Here is a 24,796-nt window from a genome sequence, read left to right on the forward strand (position 1 = left end):
GAGTGAACATCAACATTCTAGGAATCAGCGAACTAAAATGGACTGGAATGGGTCAGTTTAACTCAGATGACCATTATATCTACTACTATGAGCAGGAATTCCTTAGAAGAAATGGAGTGGCCATCGTGGTCAACAAGTCTGAAATGCAGTACTTGGATGTAATCTCAAAAACGACAGAATGATCTCTGTTCGTTTCCAAGGCAAACCATTCAATATCACAGTAATCCAAATCCATGCCCCAACCAGTAACACTGAAGAAGCTGAAGATGAACTGTTCTATGAAGACCTACAAGACCTTTTAGAACTAACACCCAAAAAAGATGTCCTTTTCATTATAGGGGACTGGAATGCAAAAGTCGAAGTCAAGAAACACCTGGAGTAACAGGCAAATTTGGCCTTGGAATATGGAATGAAGCAGGGCAAAGGCTAATAGAGTTTTGCCAAGAGAATGCACTGGTCATAGCAAACACCCTCTTCCAACAACGCAAGAGAAGACTCTACACATGGACATCACCAGATGGTCAACACCAAAATCAGACTCATTATATTCTTTCCAGCCAAAGATGGAGAAGCTCTACATAGTCAGCAAAAACAAGAACAGGAGCTGACTGTGGCTCAGATCATGAACTGCTTATTGCCAAATGCAGACTTAATTGAAGAAAGTAGGGGAAACCACTAAACCATTCAGGTATGACCTAAATCAAATCTGTTATGATTATACAGTGGAAGTGAGAAATAGATTTAAGGGACTAGATCTGATAGAGTGCCTGATGAACTATGGACGGAGGTTCGTGACATTGTAAAGGAGAAAGGGATCAAGACCATCCCCATGGAAAAGAAATGCAAAAAAGCAAAATGGCTGTCTGGGAGGCCTTACAAATAGCTGTGAAAAGAAGAAAAGCGAAAAGCAAAGGAGAAAAGGAAAGATACAAGCATCTGAATGCAGAGTTGCAAAGAATAGCAAGGAGAGAGAAGAAAGCCTTCCTCAGGCATCAATGCAAAGAAATAGAGGAAAACAACAGAATGGGAAAGACTAGAGATCTCTTCAAGAAAATTAGAGATACCAAGGGAACATTTCATGCAAAGATGGGCTCGATAAAGGACAGAAATGGTATGGACCTAACAGAAGCAGAAAATATTAAGAGGTGGCAAGAATACACAGAACTGTACATAAAAGAGCTTCATGACCAAGATAATCACGATGGTGTGATCACTGACCTAGAGCCAGACATCCTGGAATGTGAAGTCAAGTGGGCCTTAGAAAGCATCACTACGAACAAAGCTAGTGGAGGTGATGGAATTCCAGTTGAGCTATTTGAAACCCTGAAAGATGATGCTGTGAAAGTGCTGCACTCAATATGCCAGCAAATGTGGAAAACTCAGCAGTGGCCACAGGACTGAAAAAGGTCAGTTTTCATTCCAATCCCAAAGAAAGGCAATGCCAAAGAATGCTCAAACTACCGCACAATTGCACTCATCTCACACACTAGTAAAGTAATGCTCAAAATTCTCCAAGCCAGGCTTCAGCAATACGTGAACCGTGAAATTTCAGTTCAAGCTGGTTTTAGAAAAGGCAGAGGAAGCAGAGATCAAGTTGCCAACATCCACAGGATCATCGAAAAAGCAAGAGAGTTCCAAAAAAACATCTATTTCTGCTTTATTAACTATGCCAAAGCCTTTGACTGTGTGGATCACAATAAACTGTGGAAAATTCTGAAAGAGATAGGAATACCAGACCACCTGACCTGCCTCTTGAGAAACCTATATGCAGGTCAGGAAGCAACAGTTAGAACTGGACATGGAACAATGGACTGGTTCCAAATAGGAAAAGGAGTTTGTCAAGGCTGTATATTGTCACCCTGCTTATTTAACTTCTATGCAGAGTACCGCTAGGCTGGAAGAAACACAAGCTGGAATCAAGATTGCTGGGAGAAATATCAATCACCTCAGATATGCAGATGACACCACCCTTATGGCAGAAAGTGAAGAGGAACTCAAAAGCCTCTTGATGAAAGTGAAAGAGGAGAGTGAAAAAGTTGGCTTAAAGTTCAACATTCAGAAAACTAAGATCATGGCATCCGGTCCCATCACTTCATGGGAAATAGATGGGGAAACAGTGGAAACAGTGTTAGACTTTGGGCTCCAAAATCACTGCAGGTGGTGACTGCAGCCATGAAATTAAAAGACGCTTACTCCTTGGAAGGAAAGTTATGACCAAGCTAGATAGTATATTGAAAAGCAGAGACATTACTTTGCCAACAAAGGTCCATCTAATCAAGGCTATGGTTTTTCCAGTAGTCATGTATAGATGTGAGACTTGGACTATGAAGAAAGCTGAGCAGCAAAGAATTGATGCTTTTGAAGTGTAGTGTTGGAGAAGACTTTTGAGAGTCCCTTGGACTGCAAGGAGATCCAACCAGTCCATTCTAAAGATAAGTCCTGGGTGTTCTTTGGAAGGAATGATGCTAAAGCCAAAACTCCAGTACTTTGGCCACCTCATGCGAAGAGCTGACTCATTGGAAAAAGACTCTGATGCTGGGAGGGATTGGGGGCAGGGGGAGAAGGGGACGACAGAGGATGAGATGGATGGATGGTATCACTGACTCGATGGACGTGAGTCTGAGTGAACTCCGGGAGTTGGTGATGGACAGGGAGGCCCGGCGTGCTGCAATTCATGGGGTCACAAAGTGATGGACATGACTGAACGACTGAACTGAACTGAAAATCCATCTAGCAATGCTTCAGTATGAAAGCTGTCATGTCCTTTTTATCAAGCATACATTTTTCTGCCATTTGGTTGGGGCCTGCTATGTATTGCTCAAAGATAATATTTTGTGCGACTCATATAACCAGTTGTTTCATATTGGCTTTTAAGGTGCCGACTTGATGAAAAATGAAAAATCGTCAAGGCATTATGGTATTTTATAACCACAGATGACACCAAATTGTTACTTCTAACTGTATAACAGGGAAGGCCTCAATATAAAACTAATATAGCTGAGTGAATTGGTATTTAAAAAAGAAAAAAAAACATGTATCCAAGAGCTTTTTTTTTTTTTTTTAATTCAAAGTCTGAAAATACTCAGAAAACAAAAATAACATCTTTAGGATCATGTAGAACAATGTGCCCAATTTCCCACACTGTGCTTTAATACTGTGAAATATAATTTCTACCCTTATCTAAGTAGCAAGAATGCAATTACTGCTGAAGAAATAATGGTGATGGGGGGCATCTGGGACTGATGTATGAAGGCAGTTCAGCCAGGCCAGTAGCCTTGGGGCCACTGTAGATGTATGGGCCTTTGCCAGGATATCTGCCAATTTGGCTAGACTCAAACACAAAGGGAACAGAATGGCAGAGCCAGGTACGTCCTGTGATCCGCACAGGAAGCACTGCCTACCTGGAGCAGTGCAGACACGGGCAGGCCCCACACTCTCAGGTACATGGAGTGCTGGCAGGTCTGCATCAGAGGGGAATTTACAAGGATCAAAACTAAAGCCTCAAAATGTTTTTCCTACCCAAACTTCCACCACCTAAATTTACTCTGAATAAAAACAGAAGATTATAGCAAATTTCTATCTGCATTTATCACTTAAGTGGCTTATACTTAAAATTTAAGCTTTCTAAAAAATAAAATCCCACAACTGTATATGCAAACTTATGGCTCCATTTATTTTAACCAGTATTTACCCCTCACACACACATACATACACATACCTTTAGAGCCATCTGGAAGGGCCATCCTGGTTGGCTCTTCAACTGGGCTTTGAAGAACAGGTAAAATCTCTGATTATCAAATTAAAACAGAGCAAAAAGGATTTCAAGTTGAAGAACTACTGTCCAAAAAGACCAGTTAAGTGGACTGTGTTCGAACAGTATGTGTGAGATATGAGGTTAGAGAGATCCAAAGAACTATGAGTAAAATACAAACAAACAAACAAAAAAATCAGCACTGTTTTCTACTCTCTTACCATAACTCTTAATAACAAAAGAAATTACTTTCAAAGCTGAGTTCACATTCATTTATTGCTTTACTTTTTTAAAATGTATTTTTAATTGAAGAATAACTGCTTTTACAATGTTGTATTAGTTTCTGCTGTACAACAACGTGAATCAGTCATAGTATACATATACGCCCTCTGCTTGAGCCACCCTCTCAACTCCCCACATCCCACCCTTTAGGTCCTCACAGGGCACCAAGATTCTCTATGGACATATTTATAAGTCCATACCATTATTTATTTTCTATTCCTGCCTTGCAAATAGGTTCATCACTACATTTTGCTAGATTCCTATTGCTTTACTTCAGTTCAGTTGTAAAGTCGTGCCCAACTCTTTGTGACCCCATGGACTGCAGCATGCCAGGCTCCCTGTCCATCACCAACTCCCAGAGCTTGCTCAAATTCATATCCATCAAGTTGGTGATGTTATCCAACCATCTCAGCCTCTGTTGTCCCCTTCTATTCCTGCCTTCAATCTTTCCCAGCAAAAGCGTCTTTTCACATGAGTCAGTTCTTCACATCAGGTGGCCAAAATATTGAAGCTTCAGCTTCAGCATCAGTTCTTCCAATGAATATTCAGAACTGATTTCCTTTAGGATTGACTGATTTGATCTCCTTGCAGCCCAAGGGACTCTCAGGAGTCTTCTTCAACACCACAGTTCAAAAGCATCAATTCTCAGCTATCTTTATGGTCCAACTCTCACATTGATACATGACTACTGGAAAAACCATAGCTTTAACTATACAGACCTTTGTCAGCAAAGTAATGTCTTTGCTTTTTAATATGCTGTCTAGGTTGGTCATAGCTTTTCTTCCAAGGAGCAAGCGTCTTTTAATTTAGTGACTGCAGTCACCATCTGCAGTGATTTTGGAGCCCAAGAAAATAAAGTCTGTCACTGTTTCCACTGCATCCCCATTTATTTGCCATAGTGATGAGAACAGATGCCATGATCTAAGTTGTTTGAATGTTGAGTTTTAAGTCAGCTTTTTCACTCTCCTGTTTCACTTTCATCAAGGTGCTCTTTAGTTTTTCTTCACTTTCTGCCATAAGGGTGGTGTCATCTGCATATCTGAGGTTATTGATTTTTCTCCCGGCAATCTTGATTCCAGCTTGTGGTTCATCCAGCCCAGCATTTTGCATGATGTACTCTGCATATAAGTTAAATAAGCAGGGTGACAATATACAGCCTTGACATATTCCTTTCCCAATTTTGAACCAGTGTTCCATGTCTGGTTCTAACTGTTGTTTCTTGAGCTACATACAGATTTCTGAGGAGGCAGGTAAGGTGGTCTGGTGTTTCCATCTCTTGAAGAATTTTCCACAGTTTGTTGTGTTCTACAAAGTCAAAGGCTTTAGCATAGTCAATGAAGCAGATGTTTTTCTGAAATTCTCTTGCTTTTTCTATGATCCAACGAATGTTAGCAATTTGATCCCTGATTGCTCTGCCTTTTCTAAATCCAGCTTGAACATCTGGAAATTCTCCGTTCACATACTTTGAAGCCTAGCTTGGAGAATATTGAGCATTATTTTGCTAATGTGTGAGATAAGTGCAACTGTGTGGTAGTTTGAACACTCTTTGACTTTTCCTTTCTTTAGGATTGGAATGAAATAATTTTACTTATATATACATACATACATATATATATATATATATATATATGTATAAAATCAATGTGTGTAAGGAGAAATTATTTTCCTATTACCTATAATTAGTCAGCCATGGTTTTAATTCATCCCAGGCTAGAAACCTCATCTAATATGAAAAAGAACATCACAAACTTCACACTTGAAATCAACCTGTGTCCCACTAAAAGCTGCTCAGCTCTGGAAATTTTCCCAACACTCTAATACCCAAGCCAAAAAGCTAGAAGATGTAGTATCTTCTTGTCCTCCTATCGGGTCATGTCAAATGCTCTTAGAAGGCAGAAATTCCATGTTCTCCTCTCCATACTAATTGCCACATCTAAGTTGGTCCCTCTAACCCTTAAGTGCCTACAGTTCTCTAATCAGTCTCTCTGTTTTATCTTTACCCTCTGAACTCCCCTCAGCATGTTACAAGACAAAACCCCCAACTCCACACTCTTGAAATCTTCCAGCAGGCTGTAATTCAGATTCTTCTCCTCCACCTCCTTCATGAGGCTCCAGCCTATCTGTCCTGCCCTCAAATTAGGCGAGGCCTTGCCATAGCCCTAAACTCCTGTGATTTTCACCTGTCCCTTCCAGACTCCACCAACACTCTGCAGAGGTTATGCCTTTTGGTTGCCACATCCTGCTGTCCTTGACTGGAGTTTCTCAACTTACGGTGTGATTCAGATGCCACTAGTTCTAGGAAATTTCCTTGATCACATCTTCCAATGAAGGTATTTCTCTCCTTTCGCTACTGCAGCACTTGAGGCAGCACTTAACCACTGTATTTAATGTATTTCACTTTCGTCTCCAAGTTAAGACTGAGAAACCTACCAAACTATTTGAAGACTATTATACCTACATTAATATCAAGGACTGGTTAACCAAGATCCATTATTAATAATAACCAACTCTGAAAACCAAACCCCTAAACCCAACAAGAGTTCATAGTCATTCCAAGTACTAACTGAGCTCAAGGGAGCTTAATTATCAGGATAATCTGTCTACCCATATACCAGTTAGGATTAACATTTATCCACACCGTGTTTTAGTATGCAGAGCAGCTACTATTTGGGTCGCAGCTTACTCTAAAAAGGCATTTCAAAGATTTCCAAAAGTCAATGTCAATGGAACCTTTCAGTAAAATGCACTGTATTCATTTTTAATGTATGTGTATTTCCAAAATAAATATGCAAATACCACTACGAACTTTCATCAGACAGCCTGTTAACGGTATATCCTCAGCTAACCTGTTCCATGAACTCTTGAAGGGCACAGATGCTACCACCTTTCTATTCCTAGTATATCTAAGTTCTAAAGAAAAGTTTTCTCAAATGACAGTCAATTCATCCATCTAAGTTCAGGTTAGTTCATATGTAGAAATAAAATGCACACAAATTGCCAAGTGACAGAGGCAGAAAGCAAGGTAAAGTTAACTGAGGTTCTTAGATCTTATATTTATTGTTTGCCACCAAACCAGGTCTAGTCACTGAGAATCTGTTGTGAGTATGGCCAGTGTTCTGGCCATACTTTACTTAGGTACTACATGAAAGAGATCAAAATGTGCAATGACTCAGAAAGACTGTCAGTGTAACAGATATGCCTTGCTAGGGTATGAGATATAAAAATGTGTTTTATTCTTGTCAGTGAAGTTACTGCTATTAAAAGAAGCCTGTGTTCTGAGGGGGAGGTTGTTTAGTTTCACAGTTTCATCTCCGGGTCATGCAGTGCTCAGCACAAATCTGAGAGAACATGCTAAGTCTTGTTCCTCTGCAGTCGATTTGAATCATTTGAGGACTGTCTACCTCGTTGGTGAATTAAAGTTCCTTTTTTTCCCTGACATTTAATCACTTTGAGGACAGAAAACTTCATGAGGTAGTCTAACATGGAAAAATCAAGTTAGTATTGTTAGGGGCTACATCTAGCAAGTCTTAGGGTCAGGAAATGGGGAAAAATTAAAAATTTAGATACTAGTGCATTTGGATTATCCATGCTAATTCAGATAATATACTATATGAAATACACACAGAGACGAACTCTAATTTGTTGTTTTACTGTGGGAAATCTGTTATACAGATGATATCTGTACTATACATTTCACTTCTTTTTAAATCACAGATTCAGTGTACTATGAGTACTGTGTAATTTCTGTATCTTCAACATCCATATGATTTTAACATTAACAGTCCCAACTGGAAGAACCTTAACTTTTGAAAATAAATCATTCTGGGGGGAGGTTTAAAATCTTAAATATCAGAATAGGCACATTTATTTCATATGAACCTAAAATGCAAAGCAAAAAACTGACGTGCACTTAATACGTATTTGAAGTCTTTGTAACAGAGAAGAAAACTTATTACAAAATTTAGATATGAAACATCACCATCACTAAAGAAAAAGTTGATTAGACAATGGCTTCCATGTACATTTGACTATCAAGCCTTAAAGAGTAAAGCAGAATCAACTGCAGACATCTCAGGTCCTTATACTAAATTGTTTCAGTTATATCCGCACAGACTCACAGAACAGGTATCTTTCCTATTGTTAACAAAAGTACTGTGGTGCTAACAGTGCAGTTTAATATTGGAGATAAAAACTGGAAAGTATAATTATAAAATACAAAATTCAGTAAACTTTAGGAAGAATTAAACATGTAAGAAGTTGAGACCCGTTTCTGTTTCAGAGAGAAATACTCAACAGAAAATGTATTTCTAATTCTGAATTTCTGGCCCAAATTTGCCACACACTCAAAACAAATTACCTACACCCCATCCAGCTATTACAAAAACTGATGGCATTCCAAGAGCAAATCTATCTATTTCTTTAGCTTGCCCAGTAAAGCAGAAAGAAGACAGAAGATACTGGTGGGAGGAGGAGAGGGACAGACTCTGGGCTGTGTACCACCTAGGCCCCAAAGCTGCAGATTCACAGAGACCAAGGTCAGCACAGAATCTTCCCGCTTACACTCTGGTCCATAAACTGTTAAGTTTGGGGCTTTTCAATTCTTGAAGTTTACCACTCTATACTTTCTAAAAAAGATTCTTTACACATAAAAAGACACTGAAAATAATACAATTCAGATATTCAGGTGAGGTACTTGGATTTATATTTAGGAGGTGACTTCATCAAGATGATACTTGACAAAATATGTATTTACATTAACTCTAAAAAAAGGCATAACAAGTTAATATAAATCTGCTATCAGTTTCAGCTCAAACAGTCTTAAATATTTTTGACTCCATGACTAAATGTTAATTACTACCCTACCTAGCTACCCTACCTAGAAAGCCACTCAACAGCTCTGTATTTATTAATTTTGCTAGACCAAAGACTCATACCAAAAATAAAAAAAGGAAGAAAAAAGGCAACCATTTACACTTACAAAGAAAAGCAAACATTTACTTCAAATTGCAGTATAGGCTTTTCAATCACAAAAAGAAAGAAAAGAACAGTGATCTGACAGTGGTCACATCCTGTGCAAAAAACATGAGATACAAAAATGATAACAAGGTAGCTGAACTGCTTACACTGCAGGGAAAAGGACATACAGTAGCTGAAATATGGCACTCCTGGGAATTAACTTCCTAAACCAAACAGAATGCCTTTGAAATGATTAAATTTATTTGTGTATTAGTAAGAAAGCCCCACCACCATAAATAGTACAATATTTAAAAATTAAAAAAAAATCATATCTATCTAGAATAGATAGTGTATTTGAACTGTTAGAACTCTTTAAGTGCAGAAGGTGGTTCAGGTTTTACCTTTTTTTTTTTTTTAATTAAATAACTGCCCATACACTTTATGAAGTTCCATTCAGTTGCAAAAGCCAATTTAAATCAAGGAAAATGTTACCAAAGTTGCATAATTTCATTTGGGACTGTCAGCAGGTTAAAGTCTCAAGTCTTTAACACTCATTTTTAGTCAATAGAAAGTTCAAAAGTTCTCAAATCTTCATTTTATCCTCTTGAACTTGCCCTTCTAAATGATCCTCAGACTGCAATTCCTAGTTTGCAAATAAAAGAATGCAATATGCATCATACTTCAAGAAAAGACGATGATGTCGAGCTAACAGGCTTCTGGATCTTCTCTCTGCTCCTTTCAACCTTCTTGATAATTTCTGCCACTATGCACACTGACGAGGTGAGACCCAGAAGAAACAGTAAATCTGCAAGAAAAAACAGAGTTTTACAATTCTTTGAACTTATAATTTCAGAGATTAATAGCTTATGTTTTTTTAGCATTTTACCACAGCTTTTAAAATACATTACTTCTCAACCATTCCTTGAGTAGCCACAATTAGCCTCAGTTTAAAAATAAGGAAAGTAAAGCTCAAATGCACCAAATGACTTACCCAAAGTCACACAGCAAGGACAAGCAGCACCAGAGAACTAGAACCCAGAGAACAAGTCCTCTGACTGCTTTCCCTGAATAATAACCTGAGAATCACAAACTTCAACAGCAACACAACCAAGAGGAGTTTTCTGTTTTTTAAAGGCTGTTCAAGCAGTGGGAAATAGCTTGACTGAAATCTGCATCTATTCCACTTGCAAGTTACTGTTAAAAGACCATGTCTTTACAATGGTGTTCACACTATCTCATTCTTATTTACTGCTTCAAAAAATCTCACGTGTCTTCTTAAAACTGCATTTTTTTTTTAAAGAGGAAAGAATATGAGTATGAAATTAAAATCCTGAAATTAAACTAGTTCAACATTAAGATTAACTTACAGCAAAAAATAGTGATCAAAAATATCCAAATTAACTTTAAAAACCCAAGAGTGAGAACTAGCATTATCATAAAATGCATCCATCCTCACATTTACACAGGAAGATTAACCTTTAAATGTACTATACAATGATACATTTCATGCAGAGTGTATGAAAAAATAATGTCTGTATTCCACATCAGGCTTCCCTGACAGCTCAGTTGGTAAAGAATCCGCCTGCAATGCAGGAGACCCCAGTTCAATTCCTGGGTCAGGAAGATCCGCTGGAGAAGGGATAGGTTACTCCAGTATTCTTGGGCTTCCTTTGTGGCTCTCAGCTGGTTAATAATCCACCCACAAAAAAAAAAAAATAATAATAATAATCCACCCACAATGCGGGAGACCTGGGTTCCATCCCTGGCTTGGGAAGATCCCCTGGAGAAGGGAAAGGCTACCCACTCCAGTATTCTGGCTAGAGAATTCCATAGACACAGTCCATGGGGTCGCAAAGAGTCGTACACAACTCAGTCACTTTCACTTTCCACATCAACTTAGTAAAACTCTGTTTTTAGGGCTGTTATTTCATAAAATAAGACGTGCAAAGAGGAAAATGTTAGCTTAACAACCAAAAGGGTAATTTTAAAGACAAGCCATCTAGTTTTTAGTGAGCTTAAATCTAGTTTTTTCTTCAAACAAAATTAAAAAGTTATCAACTACAATTACTGTCTTTCAGAATCACCAAATATGATTTTGACAAGTGATAACCTATAAAAAATTAACAAGAAAAAAATTACCAGAAAAGTTTAAAACCAGATTTGGAAGAGTGACTCTCCTAAATGTGATTCCAAATACAAACAGCACACATATTTTTCAAAGCAAGCCACTTACTTCACTTTTTAAAAGAAGTTTTCTTAGGACAAATACATTAGAAAATATTTACAACTCATTTATAATATATAAATTATAAAACATAACATTTCTTTTACCCAGTATACTTAGGCTCTCAGTCTGAAAAACTTTCTGAAGTGGAGGAAAGTAAATAACTAATAACTGTCCCATGATGGATCCAAGAACTGCATAGCAAAACATTTTATTACTGCAGAGTCCAATCTCAAACACAGATTTGGTCTGTTGGCAGAGCAGAGAGTTCAGTTATTACCAGAAACAACTTCTTTACTATAATATTCACCTCTAGTTTTTAGTAAGCTGGACTCAATTCTACAATACTAGTACATGAAATCTCTTAATTATATTTTGGAATAATTCACACGGAGTAGGGTAAATTTTAAAGCAGCTTTTCTTTATCAAGGACTTTCTTTAAAAGTGATACTAGGTCTTTTCTGGCTGCCCCATGGTTAAGACTCTATGCTCCCAATGCAGGGGTCCTGGGTTTGATCCCTTGTTGAGGAACTAAAAATCCCACATGCCACACGGCACAGCCAAAAAAAAAAAACCAAACTGATTTTATTAAAAAATAAAGGCCACAGAAAGAAACTTCCTTTAGCTTTCCAGAGCATAACAAACTTTTATTGTATATGATTATTTTCTAAATCATTTCATTAAGGTACATAATCTAAGAAACTTTCTTGAAGATTAGACTTAGTTACATGTATACTGAAAAAGTAAAAATGCCTTTCATAGAACAAAAACCAAATACTATAGCTTCTTTAAAAATTAGTCTAAATTAATGACAATGCATTGTACTTGGAAAGTTCAAGCATGGCGAATGGTAATAAATAGTTAAGGATGCCTAAGGTGCTCTAAAATTGAACAATCAGGCGGCAAATATAACTAGTTTCCAAGAACAACATGCTCTGAAAAAGTATCATTAGGTTCTAGCCCACTAATTTCTATCAAAGCACTTCAATCAAGAGAAGACCATCCACCTTAAGATACAGCATGGGAAAAAAAGAAAATTTTAAATGTCCTAAGTTTTGACACACTAATGGAGATAGTAAGAAAATGTTAATATTCACAAAACTGCTCCTGTATGTCCAACAATACTTTCTTCTATAATGAGAAGAAAGTACACCATCTTAACAGTAGCTATGAACTTTGTCCTATGCTCAGATAATGTTAACTTGAACCTATCACATAGCTACAGATAATATGAAAATGAGAGGAAAAATCAGGTGATGACATCTGTGATTTACTTTAATCTTCTGGCCAAAGTTAAGGCCTACTTCCCCAAATCTCCCATCCCTGTTAGAACACATGTCTGTAGGAAGGCTATATCTGGACCTGTAACCAAGGCTACAAAAGCAAGCAAAGCTAAAACCTTGCCCACTTACAGAGAGAACTCTACCCAGTTGAATTAGCCAGCTACAATCACTCAAGCGTACCTGAGATCTGGAACTCAGTGCATTGAACATGTCAAAAAACACAAAGCACGTGAAAGTCATTGTTGTGTCCCGAGGTGTTATCACATTGTCTCGCAGCTGTTGAGAGGAGAAAAAGATTTTCAGTTGGCTGAATTTAATGGACAAATACTACATGCTTTAAAAGGGCTAATATTTTCTTTCTCTTAAAAAAGCTTTAGTCTAAGATATAAGACATATAAGCAACTTAAATTTCCCATACACCCTTTAAATAAGTCACCTAAAGAATAGCTGTAGTCTACATAAAGAAAAAAGTCTTCTCCCAAACTGTAAACTGGATATTAAAACAACTTTCTTTTTTAATGACATTAAAATAGCTATACTAAAGGCTCAGATTTTCTAACTTCTTCCCAAATATTCATGTTCATTTTTATTGTATTTGATATTTCTCTGCATATTTAAATAATTCTAAAATATGAATCAGGAATTCTATTAACCTATAAATACTGAAATCAAACTATTTTTAAATGTTTTATTCTATTTTTGAAGGTTATCCTAACTTCCAGCCTTCTGTTTAATATACAAAAATAATGGAATCCTGTCATACAGAATGCATATAATAAAACAGCTTATCCAGTGAGTATACCTCCCGCCAGAAGACAAACAAAGTCCCACAAACAATGATTATTGAGGAAACAAGTATTTTAAGTATCAGGTTTTTGGTCAAAATGCTGTCTTTCCAGTTGCGTGGAGGTTTACGAATGACATCTTTATCCACTGGTTCTACTCCAAGGCTTCAAAACAAACAGAAAAGTGAATTAAAGTTTTAAGTAAAATTTGGATTTATTACTTTCACAAGTTCATTGACCTCAATTATCCCAGAAACTAAATCCCTTCTTATGGAAACAAAATGTTGAATTATGAAGAAAACCTTGGCTATGATAACTCAAAAATAACCATAAATTTTATCACTCTTTGCTGTTTATTTGCCACAGTTTGGTAGGGGCCTGATAATCAAATTTCAAAAAACTGCCCCACTTCATTTATATAACTTATTTCAAATATGGCCTGAAATACATGACTAACCAACTGGATTTTGAAATATCTTTCATGCAAGGAAGTTTCAACTAGGATAATTTGTTATACATTGATACATATTAATTACTTTGTTAAGAAAGCTGTATCTAGGGCCCCGTTATTATAAAAGAAACCATCAGATGCTCAATACTACAATATTGAAGTAGTCCTTCAGTACTTTCCCAAAGTCTCTAAGAATGATGGTGGAACCTTGGTAATAGCACTAAAGCCAGAGAGAGATTTCTCCATTACATTCTAGTCCAAGAAACAAACAGCTTACTTAAAGGACAGGGACTATACCTGTTCCCTGCTCTGATCTCAGTGTAAAAGCTCAGATCCTAATGCATGAATGAGCATCCCAGAAGAGTAAATGATACGCTCACATCACACAACTTAAAACAAACATGATGCTGCAGAGATTTCCGATGCTACTGGGAATGAAGTCTTAGAGCTTAACTATCAGGATATAAGGCTATCCTTGTCCTTCTAGTTTACAAATGAGGAAATTCTTACCTCTGAGCTGGAGGTCCATCCATAATAATATTGATCCACAAAATCTGCATGGCATTGAGAGGATTGGGAAAGTTCATTAATGTAGCCAGTGAGATTAAAGTTAATGCTGCTATACTCCTATAGAAAGAAAGAGTTATTTTTAAAAATGTATCAACATTGTATAATTCTTGCTAATTTTATGAAATCACTTTCTTATCATTTAAAACTCTCATGTTACTACTGTTCTTTTAAAGGAAGCCTATATTTCCAAGTAAACTACTGCTTCATTAGTGTGACTATTTAGCCCTTATGATCTAAAGAGTTAGCCCTTATGATCCACAGCAATTTAATAAAGGATTTGCAAAGTGTTTAGATAACAACAACAAAGAGGAAGATTTTTTTAACTGAGTTCAGATAACAGTTAAGAGTTTCAATGATATTTTTATAACTGTGTTTTGTAATAGACTACAATAAAAGCCCTTCTGCTTTTGGAAAAAGATACCAAGAAGAAAAATTAAAATTTGACACCCCTTTCTTAGTTACTTCAGAAGGTATTAAATAAGCCACAACAATTAATATATTTTGATGATGATATACACAAGTAATTATATTTAGCTTTATATTTACTATATTTAGTAATTATAATTATCATGCCATGTTTAGTTTTAGGATAGAATCCAGTTTTCACAATGGAAAACTTACATATGAGAATCAGAGCCAGAAGCTTATAGGCTTTTGTTTCAATTCTACTTTTTGAATAATTTATCTGTAAGACCCACAAGTTTGTCACAATTTCTTACAAACTTACGTGCTCAGCTGGAATCTAACAAAATTTTTAATGTTATTATAAATCCCTTTACCCTCTTCAATTGCAGACCTGAAAGTTAGAAATAAAATTAGGTGAGAAAATATAATCACAAAAAAATAAGGATACAGCAATACTGTGGAACTAATTTTGAAAACAAGTTCCCAACTGATAAAACCCATACATTAATAAAACAATTTTACTTAACATAATTAAAACTAGAAAAAAATACAGAAACACTATCTGGCAAGGCATTAAAGTCAAGCCTCCTACTGTACCTGAACTAATTTCATAACACAATAATTTTTATTCTTAAAAGACATGTCAACATTAAAATCACATACTGTGTTTCTATACAAGACAATAATATACATTTATAATACTAAAATAATGATCTTTACCCCTCCTAAGTTTATTTTTCTTAAAGGTACAGATGTATGTATGGTAAGGGGTTAAGTTAATGCAGGTCAGAAATTAAGTGGCAATGTTAACTCATCTGTTATTCCTAGATACAATTAGATATATGTTGTACCAGAATTATAAAAAGAATATATTTTACAAAGATTCATGAAAATCCTCTCATTCATTTTGCTCAGTCTAGGAAAACATGTATTTTATAAACAAACTATCCTATCTTCTGAGATTTTTATACAATTCTAAGAATGGAAATTAAGTATCTTCTATCCTTAGAAGAACCTTGCAATTCTGGGTCCTGAGGGCCCACATGTTCCACTTGAGGCCACATGGGTTAATGACACCAGCAGGTTATTATGGAAGAATCTTAAATCAATTAGAAACTATAGATGAAACAAATCTATTCAAATAAACTGCATCATTGGCAACATGAAGAATTCCTAACATGAGGAAACAGATATGAGTCTTTGTCATAAAGCCAGTCACATGCTTATTCCTGAGAGCCTGAATTTAACTTGAATAAACCCACATGAAGGTTCACTGCTATACCACCACGCTAGTGGCAAGGAAATGTGAAACTTGGCTGGTACTCAGTAATATTTCTTAAATGAATAGCCCTGCCATTTTTTTATGTCCATTCCATACAAATAATTTCCCCCAAAACTACACACTAGGACACAAAACGAGATTGCTTAGTTTAGTAAAATAGTTTAGCTCATCCAGCACCTAAAATTGCTAAACACTTTTCTGCAAATGAGGTGCAGAAAAGGATAGGAAGAAACTCTCTGATGTGCATTCAGTGAAGGAAAACTTACATGATGGTTTGGAAATCATCATCCACCAGGATCATGTCAGCTGCCTCTTTGCAAACATCTGTGCCAGTCTGACCCATCGCAACTCCAATGTCTGCAGCCTTCAGAGCAACTGCATCATTTACTCCATCTCCTGTCATGGCCACAACTGACCCATTCTTCTGCAGAGACTGGGGGTAGGAGGGGTGAAGTGGGAGGGAGGCGTTCTGATTAGAATGTTGCTTTCACACAGATAAGGAGGTATACAAATCCTCCCTTTTTCTTTCCCACATAATCAAAGACTGGAAATAATATATACCATCACTTTTCCAAAAAAAAACTTCAGTATACAGAGGTCTTAGGATAAAGCTTAGAAAAAGCTGCCATTAATATTCCCATGTGTGAGAACTCTGTGTGTAAAGCCTGACGTAGAGTCAATTACACAGTGGTTCTCAGGGCACACCTGGCAATGTCTGGAGCCATTTTTGAGTGTCATGACTTTGTGGACACTACTGGCATCTAGAGGACAGGCGCCAAGGGTGCTGCTAACCCTAAAATACACAGGACAGTCTCTTGCAATGAAGAATTATCCGGCCCACAAGTGTCACGGTGCCAAGGCTGAGAAACCCTTACCTTACTACAACGCAGCACTGTTGTGATTAATAAGCCGATGAATTGATGGATACCATGTCAGCTGCTTTGTATATATTTGACTAATATAAATATCATAGCTCTTTAAAATTGTTCACAATCTCAAAACATTTTTTTCTTTTTGTATTTATAGTAATGATTCCTATTCACACTGGAATGATCTGGCTGTAGACTCCTATCAGAACAGACTTACACTATTCAAATGTTAAAAGAAGACTATATTTGCAGCTATTTCCTTAAAGTTTTCTTCTACATCTTCCTTTGCTAACGAAATTCTGTTACTGTTTCCATCTCAGGCTTTAAAAAGCACTTGGTTTGCTTCACAACACTTCTGACTTTAGTACTCTAAGAAAACTCCCAGTAGTAATGCAGACAGACAGAAGCATTTTGGATACAGAGATGAAACAATGTGATTCTTAAAGACCCACCTTGATAATTTTCATCTTATGCCTTGGGCTAGCTCTGTAAAATACTGCAACCTGTTAAAACACAAGATACACTAAAATTCTTAAACATTAAGAATTATCAGAATATCCTATGTACGTATAACTAAGAATATTTTTTAAATTACCAATTTGAACTGTTTTGCCATAGAGATCAAACTCAAGAAAATACCATACACTTGTTAGGACACTCATTCGACAGGGCCATTTCAAACTTTAGGTACTAAAGGAAATACACAATCTAAACAATTCACCCAGTTTATCCCACCCATGTTTAAGCTCTGAAAAGAAAATAGCTTTATCTTGAAACATTGCAGAAACAGAGAAAGGAAAAGCTCTCTTGCATGTTTCCTCAACACTGACACTCAACTAATACAGCCTTTTCCCTTCTTCTGTCTTCATGAGATTTAAAGAACAGCTGCTTCTCAATGTCTGTTGAGCCCTTTTTTCTGTTAAACAGTATGAAGTGACTGCTATGCTGTTCTACTTAGTTTGAGTCATTAGGCGGTCTTCCTTTGTGTCTCCACTTGCTTATATGATCTTCTCTCTCCAAAGAATATATTTAATCCCTTTTCCTCATGCCACTTCCTGGTCTCCTAAAATGCTCACAGCTGTGCCCCAGCTAGTCATCCACAAATCACCTGTACCCCCACTCCCTCCCACACTGCTCTAACTTGCTTATCCACAAGACATGGGCTGTTCCCCAGTCCTCCCCAACAGCACTATGAGGAGAGGAGATGGGTAGGCGTCTTCCATTCCCTTCTTCAGTGACAAATCTTACCTGTGGTCAGTGCTGCTCTGGGGGCTACCTGCCATGGTTCACAAGGATATTTAACCACTGCCTCCCCATCACTCTTTCCAACACACCCAAGCCAGGTGACTTAACACCTACAGGACTCACCATTCTCTTTCCTACTCTCCCAGAGGACAGGTCTACACTAGCTTTCCCTCCTCATGCTTCCAATGTATCCCTTTCCTAGCCCCACTCTCAGTTAACAACCTCATTTCCTACTTCAAAGCAAGCAGGAGTCAGGAGAAAGCTTCCACAATTCCCACCAGCAACATAATATATACATCTACTTATCTTAAGACTAAAAGCTCCATGAGGCAGAGATCTGGCCCTCCAGTGCTCAATAAACAAGTGTGAAATGAATGAATAAGTGACTGAATCTTAGGATAAAGATCTAAAACTTTCTCAGGGGTTAACTATACTATCACATTATTGATTACCCTTATATCCTCTAGGTACCATGAACCACATAACATATGTGGAAAGCATTCTTCCTTTAAAAAGATTCAAAATCCATTTGGAAATTCTTTAGTGCTTAAAAAGTACTATACACACCGATTGGAGAAGGCAATGGCACCCCACTCCAGTACTCCTGCCTGGAAAATCCCATGGACGGAGGAGCCTGGTAGGCTGCAGTCCATGGGGTCACGAAGAGTCAGACAAGACTGAGCGACTTCACTTTGACTTTTCACTTTCATGCATTGGAGAAGGAAATGGCAACCCATGCCAGTGTTCTTGCCTGGAGAATCCCAGGGACGGGGAAGCCTGGTGGGCTGCCGTCTATGGGGTCACACAGAGTCGGACACGACTGAAGTGACTTAGCAGCATACACACAGATGGTCAAAAAGCACATGAAAAGATGCTCAACATTGCTAATTATTAGAAAAATGCAAATAAAAACTACCATGAGGTCTCACACCCAGTCAGAATGGCCATTACTAAAAGGTCTACAAATAATAAATGATGGAAAAGGTGTGGAAAAAAGAGAACCCTCCCTACACTGCTGGTGGGAATGTAAACTGATACAGCCACTATGGAGAACAGTATGAAAGTTCCCTAAAAAACCAAACAGAGCTAACATATGATCCTTTAATCCCACTCCTGGGCAACTGTACCCTAATACTCTGCAGCACTGTTAGTAATAGCCAAAATATGGAATCAACCTAAATGTCCATCAATAGTTGAGTGGATAAAGAAGATATAGTATATATAAATATGTGCCACTTGGGGTATGTGTGTATATATATATATGTGTGTGTGTGTATATATATATATACACACACACACACACACACATACACACACATACACATATATACACATATGGGGCTTCCCAGGTGGTGTAGTGGTAAAGAATCCACCTGCCAATGCAAGAGACATGTGTTTGATCCCTAGGTCAGGAAGATTCCTGGAGAAGTAAACAGCAATCCACTCCAGTATTCTCACCTATAAAATCCCATGAACAGAGGAGCCTGGCGGGCTACAGTCCATGAGGTTGCAAAGAGTCAGACATGAATGAGTGCATATATATATATATATATATATTCACACACACACACACACACACAAAGGAATACTCAGTCACTCAGTCATAAAAAAGAATGAAATAATACCATCTGCAGCAAAATGAATGGATCTAGAGATGCTCCTACTAAGTGAAGTAAGCTCGACAAAGTATCACATTATATTGCTTACATGTGGAATCTAAAACAAAAAAATGATACAAATGAACTTATATAAAAAGAACTTATATGCAAAACAGAAACAGACCCAACAACATAAAAAATAAACTTGTTACCAAAGGGGAAGGGTGCTGATGTGTATGTGCTCAGTCGTGTCCAACTCTTTGTGACCCCACGGACTGTAGCCCACCAGGCTCCTCTGTCCATGGGATTTTCCAGGCAAGAATACTGGAGTGGGTTGCCATTTCCTCCTCCAGTGGATCGTCCCAACCCAGGGATCAAACCCACATTCCTTGTGTCTCCTGCATTGGGCAGGTGAGTTCTCTACCACTACTGCCACCTGGAAAAGGGAAGGAGAGTAAATTAGGAGTTTGGGAGTAACAAATACACACTGCTATATACAAAACAGATAAACAAGGACCTACTTCTACAGCACAGGGAACTATACTCAGTATTTTCTAATAACCTATAAGGGAAAAGAATCTTACACACACACACACGTATAAAATGAATCACTCTGCCGTACACCTGAAACTAACACAACACTGCAAATCAACTACACTTCAATTAAAAACAATTTTTTAATAAAATAAAAAGGACTTGGCTGCATATGTATTTAAAATGTACCAGTTACCTTCTAACTGAAAATTCTACATTATTGCAAAAATTTAATCATGTAGCACACAGCACGGAGTACAAGAGCATTTAGCAAAGACTACAGATTTTACAGAATTTTTAAATAAAAGGCTAATTACTAATTACAAACACTCAGGTCATACAGAGTAAAAATTTGCCTTTGTTTCACAGCAAATCATTCAAAACATTCAAATCACCCCTTCACAGCCACTACAGGTTATCACTAACAATGGCAGTGAGGATAACAGATCAACTGTTGGGCTGAAAACATACTTCTTTTGTATAGTCACAAGTTACTTTGGCATGCATCCAGTAAACCTATCACTTGATATAGATATTTCAGCATTTCAAAGCTCTGATGGCAAATCAAAAACAAAAGCAGCTTCTTTGAGACTAAGCAGATCTCTAATACAAAGCTGAAGACTTCCATGGAATATAATGCTGCACAGAGTAAAGTCTCCTTAAAGCACCAAGATTAGCACATCAATCTTTTTGGTTGAGTAAAAACACTGAAATTTAGTGACACAAAATTATGGCCTGAAGAAATTAGGTATTAAAAAGAAACTAGAAGTGAGTAAAAACTCAACTACTTATCACAGAGCTAGGACTGAACTGGGGGGTAACTGAAATTCCTCTATTATAATCTTTTTAATCTTTATGTCTGTTTCTCTACCTAAAAGGGGGTGAATAAGCACAGAATACAATCACTTAGTATAGGAGCAGGAAGGGCGAATCAGAATGAGCACAGTAGACCAGCACAAGGACAACAGGAAAGAAGCAGAACTCTGTCAGCGGAAAGTGCAGGGAATATTGTGGAGGGAAATGGAGAAAGGCTGTGTACTTTCAAAGGAACCCACAAAAGGGTTTTTCTCTTCTCGTGGATCTGTCTCTCAGTGTCATATTTGTGGTCCGTACTCACAATTCTTTTGATCAACATTAACAGAAATGAAGTTATAAAGAGAAGAAAGTAGGTAAATACAAATAGGAGAGGCTAATGAAAGAAATATTATTCTTGGCATTAAAAGAATGTCCCAAAGGTCTCCAAATCTTCCAGTATAGATTAAAAAATACCTGATGTGTTGAAATAAGTATTGACAACGTACCAAAAATTAAATAGTACACAAACTGGGATTTTATTATAGGGACCTGGTTAATTAGTTTAGTAAAAATACAAATGGAGGCAGTGCTATAAAAAACAAACGAGAAGAGAATGTCCATTTTTACCAATAGCAAACACACTCAGGAAATCATAAATAAAAAACATGGAGAATTCCCATATGGAAATTCCATTTCCATACTATTTTTTAATTGTCCTAGGTCAAAAGGACAGAGAAATGTTACAGGATTGGGAATGTGTGATTGAATTATAGAAGAGGAGTGCCAAAAACCCTTTTATAAAGGAAAATAGTCAATTAATATGATTTTAGTACATGCGGTAAAACCTCACTGAGCTGGCCATTTACAAAAAGTTTTGTTTTGCTTCTAACACTAATAAATGAAAAGCTTTCAAATTTCTCTAAAGTAAAAGCCTAAGACCAAGACTTAAGAGTTACATGAACACACAATAAAAATGGGGAAAAAGGCCAAGGAGGGTTGAGGGCATAGGAGGTCACGGGGAGAAGTCCAGCTCAGCTCAGCTGAAACGACTGAAATAATTCATTGATAGTACTGGAAGAAGAGACATGATAAACCTGAAAGAAGCTCTGGTATTTACGGAATAGGATGACTCTAAGCAATTCATGAGCTCCTCTCTTTGGAATAACATCAGAGCATCTGCCACAACTGATGCAAAAAAACTCTTATTTGGAAATGACCAATGATGTAATTTGTCATGCTAATAATGCAATTTATAACTTAATTCTCTAACTGCCTTTCTTCCTTCTCTAACTGCCTTCAGGTTGGTTTTCAGAGTTCATTAGCATTTTTATCAGAAAGCCAGACAGTGAACTGAAGAAAGCAAATACAATGAAACTTCCAGTCTGTCTGATGTCACTACTTGTTAGCATCTCTGGGAAAAGGCTAAACAAAGATCTAATGGAAAAATGTTTAATTAATCGCAGATTTCATATATATTTGCTAATGTACATTCTGTCTCAATACCCTCAGGGAACTTAATACAGGATTTATTCTTTTAGAAATAAATGTAGGGAAAAACTATCAGGAGAAGACACACACATCCATACTGCTCCCAGATGCTCTAAAAAGGCATTTCAATGAAAAAAAGCACTGTCTTTTCAACAATTGGAGAAGGCAATGGCACCCCACTCCAGTACTCTTGCCTGGAAAATCCTATGGACGGAGGAGCCTGGTAGGCTGCAGTCCATGGGATGGCCAAGAGTCGGACACAACTGAGTGACTTCACTTTCACTTTTCACTTGCATGCATTGGAGAAGGAAATGGCAACCCACTCCAGTGTTCTTGCCTGGAGAATCCCAGGGGCCGGGGAGCCTGGTGGGCTGACGTCTATGGGGTTGCACAAAGTCAGACACGACTGAAGTGGCTTAGCTTAGCGTAGCTTTCAACAAGTGGAACTAAAATGACTAAATAACCATACATTAAAAAAATGAACCTTACCCCACTTCTCACAGACAAAAATAATTCAAAATGGATCCGAAACATTAGTATAAAACCTAAAAGTATGAGACTTTTATCTTAAAAAATAAGAAAAAATCTTTGTGACCTTGGGTTAGAAAGAGTCCTTAGATAATACATCAAAAGCATGATCCATAAAAGAAAAAAATGATAAACTAGATTTCACCAAAATTGAAAACCACTGTTTTTTAAAGTAAAATGGTAATAGACTAAAAAGATAAACCAAAATGGAAAAAACTTTCTTCCCATCAAATATCTGATAAGACTTTTATCCACAATATATCCACTTTTATCCACAAAATAACTTCCAAAATCCAAAAATAAAACATTTTTTAAAAATAGGATGGTTAAACAGTTCACTAAAGAAAATATATGAATGGCAAATAAGCACATGAAAAGGTACACAAAATCATTAGTTGTGAGGGAAATGCAAACTGAAACCACAATAAGACAACCATGATATACCTATTAGAATGGGCATGGGGAAACTAACAATGCCATGTGCTGGTAACCACTTTTCAAACACTGCTGATGGGAATGCAAAACAATAAAGCCGCCAAGTAAAACAATCTGGCATTTTCTTACAAAGTTAAACATATATTAACCATATGACCCAGCAATTACTCTCATGTATTTATCTAAGAGAAATGAATATTTATTTTCTTACAAAGCTATATACAAATGTTTTTAGTAGTTTTAACCATCATCAGCAAAAATGGAAAATAATCCAAATGTCTTTAAACTAAACTGGTGCACTGGTAACATTCACTAAGTGCAGTGGAATTCTACTCAGCAATTAAAAATGCATTATGCTAAATCAAAAAAAGCAGATTCAAAGGCCTCATGCTGTATGATTCCATTTTCAGCATTCTGAAAAGGCAAAAACTACAGGGACAGAAAACAAAATCAATGATTGTTGCCAAGTACTAGAAGCAGAGGGAGGAGCTGACCACAGGAGGATGTGGGATGGGAGGAACCTGTGTGGTGTTAGTTACAAGGACCACAGGCATCCATCAAAACTTAAGAGCTGTACATTAAAAAGGAAAAAGTTTACTGTATGCAAATGACAGCTCTTTAAAAAAAAAAATCATACCCGCATTCAATTAAAACAGAACACAAGGATAAGAAGTATAAAGTAATGATCTGTCTCCATTCTGTACTTTATAAATACAAGCACCACTGTTAATTTTCCACAGTATCTTTCTCAGAGGAAACTGAGCTCTTGCTGAAGTTAACAAATTTGCACTGATATTCATAGACACTCAACGATAAGACAGATCTCAGTGATAAAATTTTGCCTCATGATTTAGACCAACAAATGTGGTGGCCATGTCCCAACTGTTTTCAAATGAATAGCTTCATTAACACTGAAGGAGGAGAGGTAATGCCTACAATAAAGCCTTAGTCTGAAAGGTTCTGGTTTACGCCTACCTTTGGCACTATTTGTGAAAGCTGCTGGACATCCATTGCATCTATTTCTTCTCCTGAGACTGACTGGGAGGTTTTGGAATATAATCCCAGACGACTAGCTAAAGTGAAATGGGAAAGAAAACATAATTAACCAAACTGCTTTTGCTTGATAGGCTAGTCAACATAATGCTCACTTAACGATGTTATTAACTCACTTTCTCTTTAAAAGTATAAAACATCCTTGTATCAAGGGATTACAAGACAAGACTATGGTAAGACAGATAAAACCGAATTAGTAAAAAGTCTTGAGTTTTCTGTTTGACTCTTTTTGCTTAAATTCAAGAATAAAGAGTTTTCTCAA

The 24,796-nt window shown here is 37.0% G+C and overlaps 1 protein-coding gene across 5 annotated transcripts in view; it reads right to left on the reverse strand.

Moving 5' to 3' along the window:
* Positions 1-9,000: 9,000 nt before the first annotated feature.
* Positions 9,001-24,796, reverse strand: part of ATP2C1 (ATPase secretory pathway Ca2+ transporting 1) — a 154,142-nt gene continuing 138,346 nt past the window's right edge. For 3 of the 5 annotated variants that reach the window (XM_024994060.2, XM_010801619.4, XM_010801618.4), the window contains 9 exons: positions 24,457-24,554; positions 17,311-17,361; positions 16,256-16,422; positions 15,030-15,098; positions 14,243-14,359; positions 13,299-13,446; positions 12,677-12,772; positions 11,321-11,462; positions 9,001-9,794 (listed from right to left, as the gene is read on the reverse strand). In XM_024994060.2, coding sequence (XP_024849828.1) covers positions 9,664-9,794; positions 11,321-11,462; positions 12,677-12,772; positions 13,299-13,446; positions 14,243-14,359; positions 15,030-15,098; positions 16,256-16,422; positions 17,311-17,361; positions 24,457-24,554 — 1,019 coding nt within the window. In that variant the 3' untranslated portion in view covers positions 9,001-9,663. 5 annotated transcript variants of the gene reach the window in all.

The sequence above is a fragment of the Bos taurus genome, chromosome 1 (assembly GCF_002263795.3).
Source record: "Bos taurus isolate L1 Dominette 01449 registration number 42190680 breed Hereford chromosome 1, ARS-UCD2.0, whole genome shotgun sequence".
NCBI lineage: Eukaryota > Metazoa > Chordata > Mammalia > Artiodactyla > Bovidae > Bos > Bos taurus.